The 14,003-nt window shown below is 36.7% G+C and overlaps 1 protein-coding gene across 1 annotated transcript in view; it reads right to left on the bottom strand.

Annotated features, from left to right (window-relative positions):
• The window catches only part of ITSN1 (intersectin 1), a 128,261-nt gene that overhangs the window by 15,761 nt on the left and 98,497 nt on the right, over positions 1–14,003 (bottom strand). The window contains 2 exon segments of the mRNA XM_040545357.1: positions 7,567–7,758; positions 12,072–12,189. Of these exon segments, the coding sequence (XP_040401291.1) occupies positions 7,567–7,758; positions 12,072–12,189 (310 nt within the window).

Raw genomic sequence — 14,003 nt, 5'->3', positions numbered from 1 at the left:
CCATAGGGCTCTAGCTAGTTATTCATGGAAGCCAAAGTACTGTGCAGAGTACTTTTATGAACATCCAAATTCCACATGCAGCTGTAATAATATCATTCATGAATTCATTCCACTACAAGAAACTCCTTGTAAAGTGTTCTTGATATCACACATTCCCCCTGACAAATGGGAATGTTCTGCTACGGGTGAAGTCCAGCACCTTACCTTAGCATAGAACTGGTTGGTTTTTAGCCTAAAGCTCACAGTCCCTAAAGCACACGGCCATTCAGCTACTTAAAATTAAGCACTGCAATTTGCCTTTTTAGTTATCAGAGTTCCCCATTCTTTTGTATTTTCTTTCTGACTCTGTGAAAGTGTTGGATTCCATCTGAAAGGCTACAGAAGATGAATTTGAATCTTTAACTACAAAAAATCTAGTAAATTCAGAAGAGAACGGAGAACTTATGATAGCTAATTCAGATTGTTCACAGTGCAGTGAATACACAAATTTCTGCCCTTCGGTTGAGTAACATCTATGAATCCAAGCAGTGGCACGCATGCATGCTTACCAGACTGATTATTGTGTCTGGACTTACAGAACCTGCGTATGAGCGCTGTACCTAGAAATCTGTACTTTGATTTCTCATCACCATGGGACCTGCAAAACTGAGGGATTCTAAAAATGTAAACACAATAATTTAAAATATCATTCCAAAAAATAAATGCTTTGTTCCCTTTTTCTTGCAAAGACAGCCTTGACAACATGGGTCTTAGCTAATCGCTAAGACTGAAAGCAATCCACCATAGATTGTGCCTCTTCAAAAAGACAGTTCTGCTGTGGAACTCACTGATCTATATAGATAGGCACAATTTCTGATTTCTTCTAATTTAGGGAAATTTTCTAAACAATGTAACTGCCAGATTTCAACAGAAACTTCATACTGGCCCAGTCCGTAATGACAAGATCACAGCAGACGGGAGTCTGTTCTACTATAGGGAACCAGAAGCAGTAAAAAATTACATCACGGTTTTCCTCCAAAAGCCTAAGCAAGGAGAAATTGCACACCTGGCACCTCAGTAGCATTCCTTCCCTCAGACAGATTACAGTGTTTGAGCATTCATTCTTCTTATCAACTCACTTCAGATACAACCACCGATTTCCTGCACACATCTTGTGGGATGGGCCTGCTGCTGAGACTATTTCAAGCTTTTGCTGAGGACAGCTGGTGATCCAACAGACCTTTCCTTCTCTATCTTCTGTGATGCAAAATTACATTTCACAGCTATTTTCAGTGATTTCAGCATATTTAGAATTTCTTAACAGGACTAGTATGCCCACTTACTGGTACAGCAGAGCATTTCCCTCCAGGATGTACAGAAGCAGGATGAAGAAACAAGCCTGGGAAGTCCCACTTGTAAAATATTAAACACGGCTTTGTTTTCGCTAAGACCCGTCACCAGCAACAAATGTACCTCCTCCTTCTGTTCACACTGACCAGTTATTACCAGGGAGAGGGATTGCCACTGCCAACCCACACACGCCAAAAAACAAACTCAAGGATCTTGTGTAACACTTTCTATTTATTATTTTTTTTTTAATTCTAAAACTTGCCTGAGTGCTAAATGCTAGTTTTGTAGTATTCAAAAATATACACTTTTGATTCACTACCATCATCTTCATTTTGCAACAGAAAAATCTTTCTGCAGCATTTTGCATTTGTACCTCATTTTCTATGCAAAAATTTGTTTTAGAATTAAATCAAGGGAAGGTGGGGAAGAAGACAGGTGAGACAGTTGGCAAAAGAAACCTTCTAAATCCTTTCAGAAACTAAGAGAATGTGTCCACCACTCCCCTTCCAGAATCCTCTAAGGGAGAATAAAATCCTGTGTGTGAGGGCATGGATACATCTAAAAACATACAGCGGCAGACTTAACTGATTCCTGGACTGGTTTATCTCACCTCTGAATTATGACCCAGGACCTATCTTGAGCCCCTGACCACTTACTGTACAGTAACAGCAAATCAGTCAAGAGCATAAGGCACAGGTCCAATCTGAAGCAACCGCACAATCCAGTCTTACATTGTCAGCAGCAAAAATAAAGATGTCGTGCAGGTACTTCACTTGGGGTCAGAAATGTGGCAACTAGTATTCTAACAGTTCAAACATTTTATTAAATTTTCACTTCCTCATGCCAATATCCAGCCATCACCTTTCCTGGCTTCAGGTCTTCCCCTCTAAAAAAAAAAAAAATGAAGTAATCAAACCAGATGGATTTTAACGCTCATCTGGATACAGAATTACTCCAACATATGAAACTATTTAGCAAAGAAAACTGCACTTGGCAGAGAAGAATGTGATGAAAAAAAAAACACGAAACCAGGTTTCAGCAAGTAGGGTCAGGGCGCAGAAACCCTTTGTCTGTGGCACTGATGTGAGTCTGGTTCAGACCAGTACTTTGCTCGTGCTGGCACCAGTTCACAGCTGTATGCTGGTGGGTGTCAGTGGAGCTGGCGGCATCAGGGGGTACAAACCATACACGCAGGTCAGGAACTGAATGGAGGATAAGCAGAGAGCTTGCTTCTTGCTGCTGGGTACAGCTGCTGCTGAGGGGTCTGACTCAAAAAGGTAGGGGAGACATGAAGAAACAAATGAGAAACTTATGCTGGAAAATGGAGCCAAATCCTTTGATCACAGAGTCTCACAGGGCTACGGGGAATCCAGCACCTTCTAAAAACTCTGAACTCACTTGCTGTAGAAGAGCTACCTCAGGTATAAACATCTTTCCACTTAAACACACTATCAAATACCTTTTCCATGAAATGTTTAATTCAAATAATTCCACAAGATTAAACTTGTTCTAAAATCTGACTTCCTAATCTGTGTTGTTCCGCAGGCTTAACAGAAGTTACAGAAGAGTTATATGTTTGATTCAAATTAGTTTCTGGCTCCACACAGACATTGCAATCCGAATTTTTGTGCTGAGGTGAAGCAAAACTGCTATTTCTTGGGTTTTGTTCTCTTTTTTAACAACGTGGAGGGGAATGAAAGCCATGAAACTTGCTGTATCAAATGGTGGAAATTTGTTGCCTCTATCAGAATTATGTCTACACATACTATTAACATTACTAGGTTATGCCAGGTAAAGTTAAGATGACTCTTACAATTTCTCCTCATGTAGACAATAACTCAAAATGAATCCTTATTCCAGGCAAAATATTCCTTTGCAAACTAACAACAAGTACAAAAGGCTGTGAGATCTACATCCAGGAAATGAAGCCTTCGCGAAAATAATTTACTTTTTTAACTTCATCAAAGACAATCTTCTGAAAATATTCTTTCAGGGTTTAGAATCAAAAGGTCTTAGCTTTCTCCGTTTAGCTTACCATAAACTGATCAAATAATATTTGAGATATGTTGTAAGGAGTTAAAGAGCCAGAGACAACAATCATGAAGAACTAAACAACTGCTTTAAAAACAGAGAACAAAATCAGAACATGCAGTCAGTTTGCTGCCTTGCAGGAAGGTTATGGCAATAGGCTGTTTTAAAATGTGTTCAGTGAGCTCATGGGGACTGAAGGAGATACCACTGAAACTCCAAAGAATTGAGATTTAAATAAATCTGATTCTGAATGCAAAGCAGACCGTTCTTGATAAACCAGCATCACAGACCGTGAGTTGCCTTGGATAGATTTGAAGTATTGAAATTGATACTAACAAATCCCTTGAAATGCTTCCTGAGCATCTGAACACAGAGGAAATTCTTCTCTAGATAAACGGAAAAACTGTGAAGGAAAAAAACCCACCACCAGTTGCAGTAATCCCTAAATCTAGTCTCATCTACATCCCTCAGTTGACAGCTCCTTTTCCTGATTTGATGCAATGGTACCAGGGACTTCACAAATCAAAATTAATATAAAGAATGCATTCAATTGATTAGGCATTAGTGACACTGCTCTTGCTCTTTTTCTTAATATTGACTTAAGATGACTTAAATCTTCATTAAGATTTCATCAAAATGAAAATCATCTGAATGGTTTCTTATCTTTGACAATGTAGATCTTGTTTCAGCCCTGACTGGGATTAGTGTTTGTTGGCTTTGCAGCCAAAAATTCAAGAACTGAAGAGACAAGAGTGTGGGCATATCTCCATCCCAGGAGGCAAGTGTTTTTTCCAACAAGGTTTGCTTGCTGCAGTCCGGATCTGTGGCTTTTGGGAGGGGATTGTGTGATTCAGGAGGTTAAACGTCTTCTCAGATGAACCAGTGAAGAGTAGAGAGTCAAAACTGGATCGAGACACAACCCTGAAAAACTATTCTTTTTGATGGAAATAATCCATTTTCTTTATTAAAGAATAACTTTCATACTCCCTTTCTCATATGTATTAACAAAAATCCAAACAGGTAAAAAAGAATAAGTGCAATATAATGTCCTCTGCTATTCACGGGAGATAACTGATTGTGAGGAAGATTAAACACTACCATGCTGATCTGTCATAGGACACTTAAGAATTTTAATAATTGAGTAAATAAACATCATAGATATTTCAACAACAAATTTCAATATAAGCCACAATGGTTTGAATATCTTTGTCCAGGACATTCTAAATGTATTTTGAGGTTTTTGTGAGTTAACTATGCTCAAGAATAGACTGGTTTATAAAGCTGTTGCTCTGTCGAGTAATACACAGTACTCTTCTGTATGAGGAATCCTGGCACAACGTATACCAGTGTGCGTGGCTACAGAGGGACAACTTCAGGCTGTTCTATTCAGTTCAGTGGAAAATTGACCCAGGAACATTTAGGGCACTGATTTTGAAAATCTTTTATGAAACATCACTCTCAGCATTTTTAAGAAGCATGTTAGAAAACGTGTAACCTGGAGATATTGTAATTGTATTTTTTTTCTTACTTGACGTAATGATTAAAAAAAACAAACCAGCATATGAATCCCCTGAATCCCCTATAACCAAAGTATTGCCAATATTTCAATATTTAGAGAAAATGTGTTCCTAGCCTGAAGTCATAAAAACCACAATGTCCCTTTGGACAAATGCTTTTAGTCATGCTATAAATCTTTCAACACAATAGCTCGTTATGGGAACATAGAGATACCCTTTCATTAAAATAACATTTTAATGCATGAAATATTGAAATAATGGAGAAGAATCTGGCTACATAGTTCTCAGTAAGCAAAACAACGGGCACTGAAAATTACAAGTATTAAGTTATGTTCAATTTCTGTCAGATACTAGGCAGCATATTTTTCAGCAAGTGGCTATGATGAAGATTTTTTTTTATGGCAGGGTGATAAATGAAAAATTTGAGCACGTTAAATACTATCCTAAAAATAAAGAAAATCTGTGCAATTGTGCATGTTTTAAGACTAGAGCTTCTGGCTTATAACACAGAGCCTAAGTCAATGTAAACCCATGGTAAAACAATAAAGTATACTTAATATATCTACTAATATAGTGTCAAAAATATCTACCGATTTGTAACATGTAGAAAGTATTGAAAAGAGAAAGGTGCAAAAGTTTGCAGTTAATCATGATCAATCTGAATAATTATATGCAAATAATAATCAAAGAAACAACACAAGTGTCATTCTGAAATTAAACAGGTGGGCTTCAGGCTATTCTGGTGGCAAATTCATTACATGCACTAATGCCACTTGGTGAATTCTGTGTGCACACAGCAACAAGACAACAAACACATTTTAGTCTAGCTTTTATATGAAGAATTTAATTATCTATACATGTAACTAATTTTAAAGGCTGTATTACAGTTGTTAAAGCTGCAGGTTTTTATATATTTATATATTTTACATTCATATTGATGAAATACTGAAGTGCAATTGAATACGGAGCTTCACTTGTTCTTTGCACTGCACGGTGGGTCAGAAGGAGGGAGATGGGGTAGGATTAGAAATTCTACAACACTGCCAGCATGAAATTCAGAAATAAATGAAATACATAAAACAGAACATAACGAAATGGTAAAGTAATTAGTGTAATTGCTATACTGTGCTTGAGGCATTGGGTAGAGAGGGTTTCTGCACTGACAGCACCAGGCATTTCATCAAGAGCTTGTAACTAATGCTGGAAAGACAAACATGGCTTAGCTACAGCACACCTACTACATAAACTTGACTGTAAGCTCCATTTAATATTAATTTGTATAAATTCCACAGTCTAGTTTAAAAAAAATGTAAACATTGGAAATTAATTGCAGGGAGTATTTCTATACATTCTTTCTTGTCAGGAAAATTACTTGTTCAAAAAGTGTTGTTCCATAGTTATGAGAAAGTAAAAACGAGAAATCAAACTTCATGTAACCAAGATGAAAAAAAAAAAAAAGTTAATTCTCAAATCTCACATGAATGTAGCATTCTATTGATTTCTGATACGAAAATGCCAAAACTGAAACATCTGAGACAAACACAAACTGGGATGTTTTCTAACTGTATGCAGCTACAAGTAATGTGCAAAATAAAATTAACATAACTGGGATAACAACATTATGCAAGGTTAATCTCTCTTGCATTGGAAGGAAGTGAATTTCTTCTCTCCACAATGTATTATACACTCAACAAGGAACACCTGATACATACAGTACAAGAACTACAACAAAATACCTTATCTGTAATTGGGCACATTTAAAGTTCCTTAAACTGATTTAACTCCTTCTGTTCTTTTGTAATAATAATAAAAAAAAAGACATATTGACAACACTGGACAAGTGAACAATAAAAAAGAAAGATACATAAAGTCTCAAATTTATGGACATTTGGAACAATTTTAACAGCACATGCAGCATTCCTTGATAGTGGGTCTTTTTGCACAAACAAAATTGCAATGAAGAAATTTAATTTATACTTTTCCTTTAGAAGGCTAAAATATATATTTAAAAATAATCTTAAAACTACAAAAGCACCTGTGCAAAGGTGGAAAAATTAGTTTGGTAACTATGAAAGCCACAAAAGGACCCACTATCCTCTGATTTTTTTTGTGTTTTTTTTTGTTTGTTTCATTTAATTTTGCGTCTGTATCTGTAGGTAATTAACTCAAACATTGCGATTACATGCAACTAATGTAAAATGAGGTAAACTGCTCTGCAGTGTGTTCTTCTACTCAGAAGGCAGTAGATGATCATGCTGGAAGCCACATGATCAAGGCTGCATCTCCCATCATCCCTCTGGGCAGTGATATGGGATAGTGGGTCTCTTTGAGGACTTTCAAGCCTGAGTGGGGGATGGACAACATATGATTCCTAGAAAAAGGAGGAAAACAACACATAAGCAAAACAAAACAATGAGCAAATTCAAGCTAGGAAAATGAGTCAGGCATGTAAACAGCATGGTGCAAAAATGATAAAAGGTAACATGCTACAAAGGGGATGGGAACTAAAAATAAAACAAACATAAAATAAGGTTTGCATTACGGAAGGTCTTCAAAGAGACGTTGACAAGTGCAGCAGTGGTGAAGCTTTGAGTTCTGCAAACCGCAGCAGAATCACAGCAATGCTGCATGTTTCATCTTAAAGTACTACATAAAAAATCACAGCATGACAGCAGAGAGGGTCACTTACATTGCTGGCTTGGGTCCATATCTGTTGTCAGCTTCACATAGTTGGATGGGAAGAGACCCACTTGTCCATTCACCTCCCCTTTCCACCAGTCTGGGTCTTCCTTGTTAAGGACGTTTATAATCTGGCCTTTATTGAATGCTAGCTCATCATCGTTCTGTGCAGTGTAGTCATACATGCCAATTACTTGGCACACTGTAAGATAAAGGAAGAGTTCTATAGTACTGGTAATATTTTGGCAAAACATAAGCTATGCGTAAACCTACTGCAAACACTACAGATGTCACAGGATAGTTCCAGGACACTACGCTGCTCTGCACCGGTACCACTGTGGTCCTGCACCTCTCTCCTCTTCCCCTATACTGGTACTTATCTGAGCCCTCACTAAATTGGCTCAAGGTTATTTAAAAAATAACAAAGACGTTCATAGTAGCTTTATTCTCTCAGGCAGCTTACTGAGGGGTCAGGATTACAATAGGAAGGGCAGAGCACAACAGTGCGAACTGAGAACAGTGTAACCTACTGGAACTGCACCCAAGATAATTTTTCATAGGAAGTGCTCGACAGTAGGAGAAGTTTGGAAAAAAATTAAATTTGAACAAAAAGTCAAACACTTCAAGGATGTTAGCTTTCTACTGGCAATTCTCTTCAGCTTTATATAAACACTTTTGCCCACAAAAGCATCAAATTGATAGTACATTTATAAAATTAGCATTTTGCATCCTCTCCAACCTGTTCTAAATAAGTATCCTTTCTAGTAGAACTGTTCAATGGACAAAAAAGTCTGGGAAATAGACTGGGAACTTCCACTACCTGAAGCCTGAGAAAGGCACTCTTTTCTAATTAGCACTGAACATGCTCAACAGCTCTATAGAGCTATTCAGTAGAAAGCCAATGGTGATACCCTTGTACTGCCCTATAGACATTAGGAACACTAAAACTTTGGAAAGGTGAGAAAAATAAAAAGCATATGAGGTCATTTAAGTCCATTGTTGGAGCCAATAGGACTGTTGCCAGCAGCGTACTTCCTATTTTCTTACTATGAAACTCATCAAACCTGACTGGTTCTCAGGATACAGTTGCTTCTGTTCAATTATAATAGAGTAATTTTCTTAATTATCTAGAGCAGCAGGAGTGTTTATTTAAATATCTAATTTTCTCTATTTCTCTGATGGCTTCTCCATGCCAAGTCACAGGGCTTCTGGTATTTTGCCTTAAGCCACAAAACTACTATCTAATTAGCCTTGCTGTCAGGTTGTCTCTGTTATACTCAGTCTAAACTTTTCTTGTATTTTCATTCTTGCACACAGCCAGCAACTTACTTAAATTTGGCAAATAGTTCCTCCCTCTTTTTAGAATTTATATTCCAGAAATTATTCAACTCCTTTTAGTTAACACTTTGTGCCCGTTCACAAACATCATAATCAAATACACTTTACATTTAATGGGATCTCTGGATATATTTCAAAATCTAGCTTTGTTACTTGTAAAAGAAAAAAATAATACTAATAAAAATAAAAACTAAAAGGATAAAGGGGCATTCATCATACCTAATACATCAACTAATACATCAGCTAACCAAAGCATACATTTCCTGACATACTGGATATTAATCAGCATTTCTAAAGAAAAATGTATAACTGTGTACTCCTGCTTTAGGTAGTTTTGTGCTAATATAAGCTTCTATGTATGAACAGCATTGATGATCATGTTTCACTTTAAAGACCTGTGAATCCGTTTTACAATATTCTTGTTATATGTTTACAGGTTATTACTAATAATTATGAACAATAAAAAGTTTAAGCTAGACCATATATGTCCTGGTTTCAGTTAGGACAGAGTTAATTTTCCTCCTAGTAGCTGGCAGGGTGCTATGTTTTGGATTAGAATGAGAAGAGCGCTGATAACATGCTGATGTTTTAATTGTTGTAGAGCAGTGCTTACACCAAGCCAAGGACTTTTCAGCTTCTCGCTCCGTCCTGCTAGCGAGCAGGCTAGGGATGCAGCAGGAGCTGGGAGGGGACAGACCCAGGACAGCTGACCCAAACTGGCCAAAGGGGTATTCCATACCATCTGACGTCATGCTGAACAATATATAGGGGTGGCTAGCCGGGGTGGAGCAGGGGGCCGGCTGCTCGGGGATAGGCTGGGCATCGGTCAACGGGTGGTGAGCAATTGCATTGTGCATCACTTATTTCGTACACATTATTACTATTAATACTATTATTATTATTATTATTATTGTTGTTGTTATTCTTTTCCCTGTCTTAATAAACTGTCTTTATCTCAACTCACAGACTTCACTTTCCCGTTTCTCTCCCCCATCCCGGAGAGGGAGGGGGGAGGGTGAGCGAACGGCTGTGTGGTGTTTGACTGCCAGCCGGGCTAAACCACAACAATATAGTATGCACATTAAGAATTTTTTAACCCATTCTAGAGTTAACTTTTTCCTAGATTTTTTTCATTCAGATCTTTCTCCTCTGCTTCAAAGAATTTTATGAAATTTGGTGTTGTCCAGTAGTATCAACAGTATGAACAGGATTCAAATGGCATCCAATGGGAACCCAAGAATGACCTAAAACCTGGGGAGGTAATTTAATAGAGTTCTTGAAGAACTGGGATTCCTTAGTTGAACTTGAAGAACTGACCTCATCTCGATCTTGTTTACACTTGGTCACAAAGCTTAAAACACACCTTCATCTTATATTGAAAGCTCTTTGAGTAGTCCCAGCAAGAAAGTTCTTCGCTTGGTTTAAACACCTAACAGCAACAGCTCCAAAAGCCATTGCCAACTACAGAAGCAGGCTAAAGCCTATCTTCTCTGAGCTCCAGTGCTTTTTAGCCACTTATTTCTGTTTTAGAAATACCGTTTATTGATTAATACTAGTCAACAGCAGAGGGAATCCAGGTTCTCAAGGTACACTCATGGTAAGTACAAGCTATAACATTGCTTTTCTTTAAACAAGCAGAATGGGTGAAACCCATTTCCCCACTATTCCTGTACGGTGAACTTCCTTGTGCATGGTTTTCTCCAGGTAGCAGTAACAGCCCTTTTCATTTCTCAGAACCGGGAAGGATGTGTTCATTATGCAACTTTAGAAAAGAACAGGTACAAAGCAGTTGGAAATTAAGAAAACATCCAAACTATAAAATAAAAGAGGCCATGCAACAGAATTCAAAAAAAAAAGGCTGTTTAAAACCATGCAGTTTGCGTCACAGTATGATGCATGGAGAGCACATACATCAAAACAAACAAAATGTCAAAGGGGAGGCTTTAATATTGGTAGTTTCTGATGGAACCTCTACCTTCAAAATCTAGACGGTCATGGCACACTTAGACACCACACAGGACACCACCTTGAGCATTAGTCTACCCTTGTGAATGGCTTTCTTCAGGTTTTCCATGTCCAGTACTACAATAAGATTCCTCACTAACATATTTCCTCCATGAAGATGCTTCTCAAATGTTAACCTCTTAAACACTTACATTAACCACACTGAAAGTTAGACTACCTATGATAATAGAAAGACAAGATTGTTCTATTTCTTCCTCTCACTTTCCAAAATAACAGGTTTCCAACCAAGTTGAATTTGATAAGAATGAATGCCATTAAGATTTTGATGTTCTGTAGGCAATGAGAACAGTGCTAGAAAGTTTATTCAGCAAAAGTTTTATTAGCATGTGTAAAAAAGTCCCAGACCGTCAAAATTCAAATAACAAAACGAACAAAAAAAATCCCTTCACATTGAGGTATTGTGTCTGAGTGCTGAGTTATCACTCTAACTACAGGACAAAAACTCATAGACAACCACCGCAAGTCTTCTGGGTGGCTTATGGAAGAAAATAAATCTATTCTACACATTTTTGATTCAACAAGAATCTCCTCCACCTGGTACCACGCCAACTAACAAACCTAAAATAGTTAAAGGCTCTAACAATCACAAGGAATTAACTTTTTGTTCTCAGTCTTCTGCCTGGCTTTATACCTTGCAGTAGAATTCACCAGACTAATATTGCCCGTGGTGAAAATGTAATAAATAGATTTTAAAAGTACAAACGTCTATTAATTCTGTATCCACTCATAAGCCTTAAAATAAGTTGCTGTCTAGGACAAAAAGCTACATCTCTTTGCAGTTTTCTCACACTTCAGCTTAGGAAAAATAGAATGTTCTGAATGAGAAATACATCAGCTGCTAAGCCCATGGACCATCCTGAACCCTTAAAAGCTTCCTCACTACAATTAGAGCAAACAAATAGGACTGATAATTTGAATATTTTACTCTTTAAGCTGTAATGTCACACAAAAAGATTACACCTGAGGGACCACCACAATAAATATACAGACCAACTGTATGCTTTTCTTATTTAAAAGAAAAATAAATAATGAAGAGTTTTACCAAAGTGGCTACTATGACATATATTTAATGTCTGTAATTATTTTTAGAAGTCTTACTGTAAATGACATGCATTACAAAAGAAACTTCACTAATGCAAATGCATTGCTTACCTGAAGGTAATGCTGTTGATTTAGGTAGCTCAGTTGGTGTAGTTTTACTAGTACCAGGGCTCAAAAGTTTTACATAATTAGCAGGGAACCATCCTATCTGCCGCTTTTTCCCTCGTGCCTAGTAAAAAAAAAATAAAAATCTTTTAAGAGGAATAAGCACATCAGTAGATCCTTAGACAAGGCAGTTCAGCCAATATCTTAACTACTTGCAGCCACACTGACAATTTAGAGAAAGAAAAATTAATTTTATAAGGAAACAGTCAGCTATTTTCATGGTGATATTTTTATGTTATGATACTTCCCATTACATGACGTAAGCTTTTATAACATCTACACAATTTTTACTACTAATTTGAGTAATTTTTCACTGAACAGTTTTCCTAATTTGTGTGCTTTATAATTAATACTACAATCCTGCTCCCTCTAAAAGATTTCTCAATTATTTTTTTTTTTTAAACCATAACTCTAGAATGTTAGGCTAGCAATGACAATAACGCATATCAACACTAAAATGCTTTTTATGATGGAAAGAACTGCATTTAAATTGATACCTAGATTGTAATAGTTTAAGTAGAGATTAAGATTCTCGATTACTTCTTTTCTTTTAAGAAACAGTTTCTACTTTGTAGTAGTCTCTCCTGACCGAACAACAGAAGCAGGAGTACAAACATTTGTCACATTAACCAAGAGTTAGAACTACAGTAAAACATTATGGTCTGAAAAAATGGGTCAAGTTCAGATTCAAATACAAAATCCCCAAGCCGGATTCCAATCAAACAAAAAGTAAGCTCTGGCAAATACAGATATATACGGGTAGATACTATCCAAATGATCCTAATTAACAGATGTTAAGGTTCTGGAAAGTATACCAGATGTTCTCATGCTCTCTAATCAGATAACATCACTACAAAAATGTGGTGCACACACGTATTAGTGTGCGTGTGGTCTGTGTGTGCCGAGAGAGAAACAGACTACCACACACCTGACCTAAAACAGGGCTCTAAGGTTTATAACACAGCTGCAATTAGTCACTGTCAGAAAGAGGATACTGGGACAGACAAATGCAGGCCTGATCCAGTGTGACAAAACTTGTGTTACCAAAGCATAATAGAAATTTGACAGAAACTACATCCTGTTATTTCATCAACTGCATTGTTCACTGCAAATAAAATCAGAAGAAAAATCCTTTATTTTTCTCAGGTAAGAAACATTATTCTAAAACTCTGAATCAAATCTCTGTTTCTAAATCTATTAAAACTATGTTAATAATTACTTTAACTACTTATCCTTTTTTGTAGTTAGAATAAACTTAGAATTTTGAGCATGTAGAATATCGCCTTTAAAAACAAAATAGATATTATAATGCAAAAAATCATCTAACACATGTAAGTATTATTTAGCTACTTCCTTCCCCCTTTTTTTCTTTACTGAAAATGAAAGCATTTGATCTAAAGTGTTTCTAGATCATTCATTTTAAGATATTCTGGAAGACTGCACCCAGCAATGTAATGCTTAACACATTTGCCTTACTTTATTTCACCTTTACTATGACCTCTCAGACAAGTATGATCAAAATTTACTCTAGGCTGAAACTTAACAGTATATATACTTCTAAAAAAATCTGCCACTTTGAAATTAAATGCATAAAGAAATTAATATTAATGTCCTTCTCCAAATCTAGTCATCATATTAAAACTGCTTTGTTGTTGTTGCTTCTAGCTTTAATCAGTTCCTCAATCTATTTCACCAATATTGCTCCGTTAGCCCTTGTGCTCACATAACAAAGGAGCAAAGACTAGTATTACAGCCTTGGAACAGGAGAGTGAAAAGAACAGGGAGGGGATTTCTAATGAAAAAAATACTTGGAAAACTAAACGTAAGATGGTAAGGTATCCAAAGTTACAGATAAGTAAACAATAAAAAATTAAACTT

Source organism: Cygnus olor, chromosome 1 (assembly GCF_009769625.2).
Source record: "Cygnus olor isolate bCygOlo1 chromosome 1, bCygOlo1.pri.v2, whole genome shotgun sequence".
NCBI lineage: Eukaryota > Metazoa > Chordata > Aves > Anseriformes > Anatidae > Cygnus > Cygnus olor.
The sequence above is the reverse complement of the archived record's forward strand: the minus strand, read 5'-3'. Positions and strand labels throughout refer to the sequence as shown.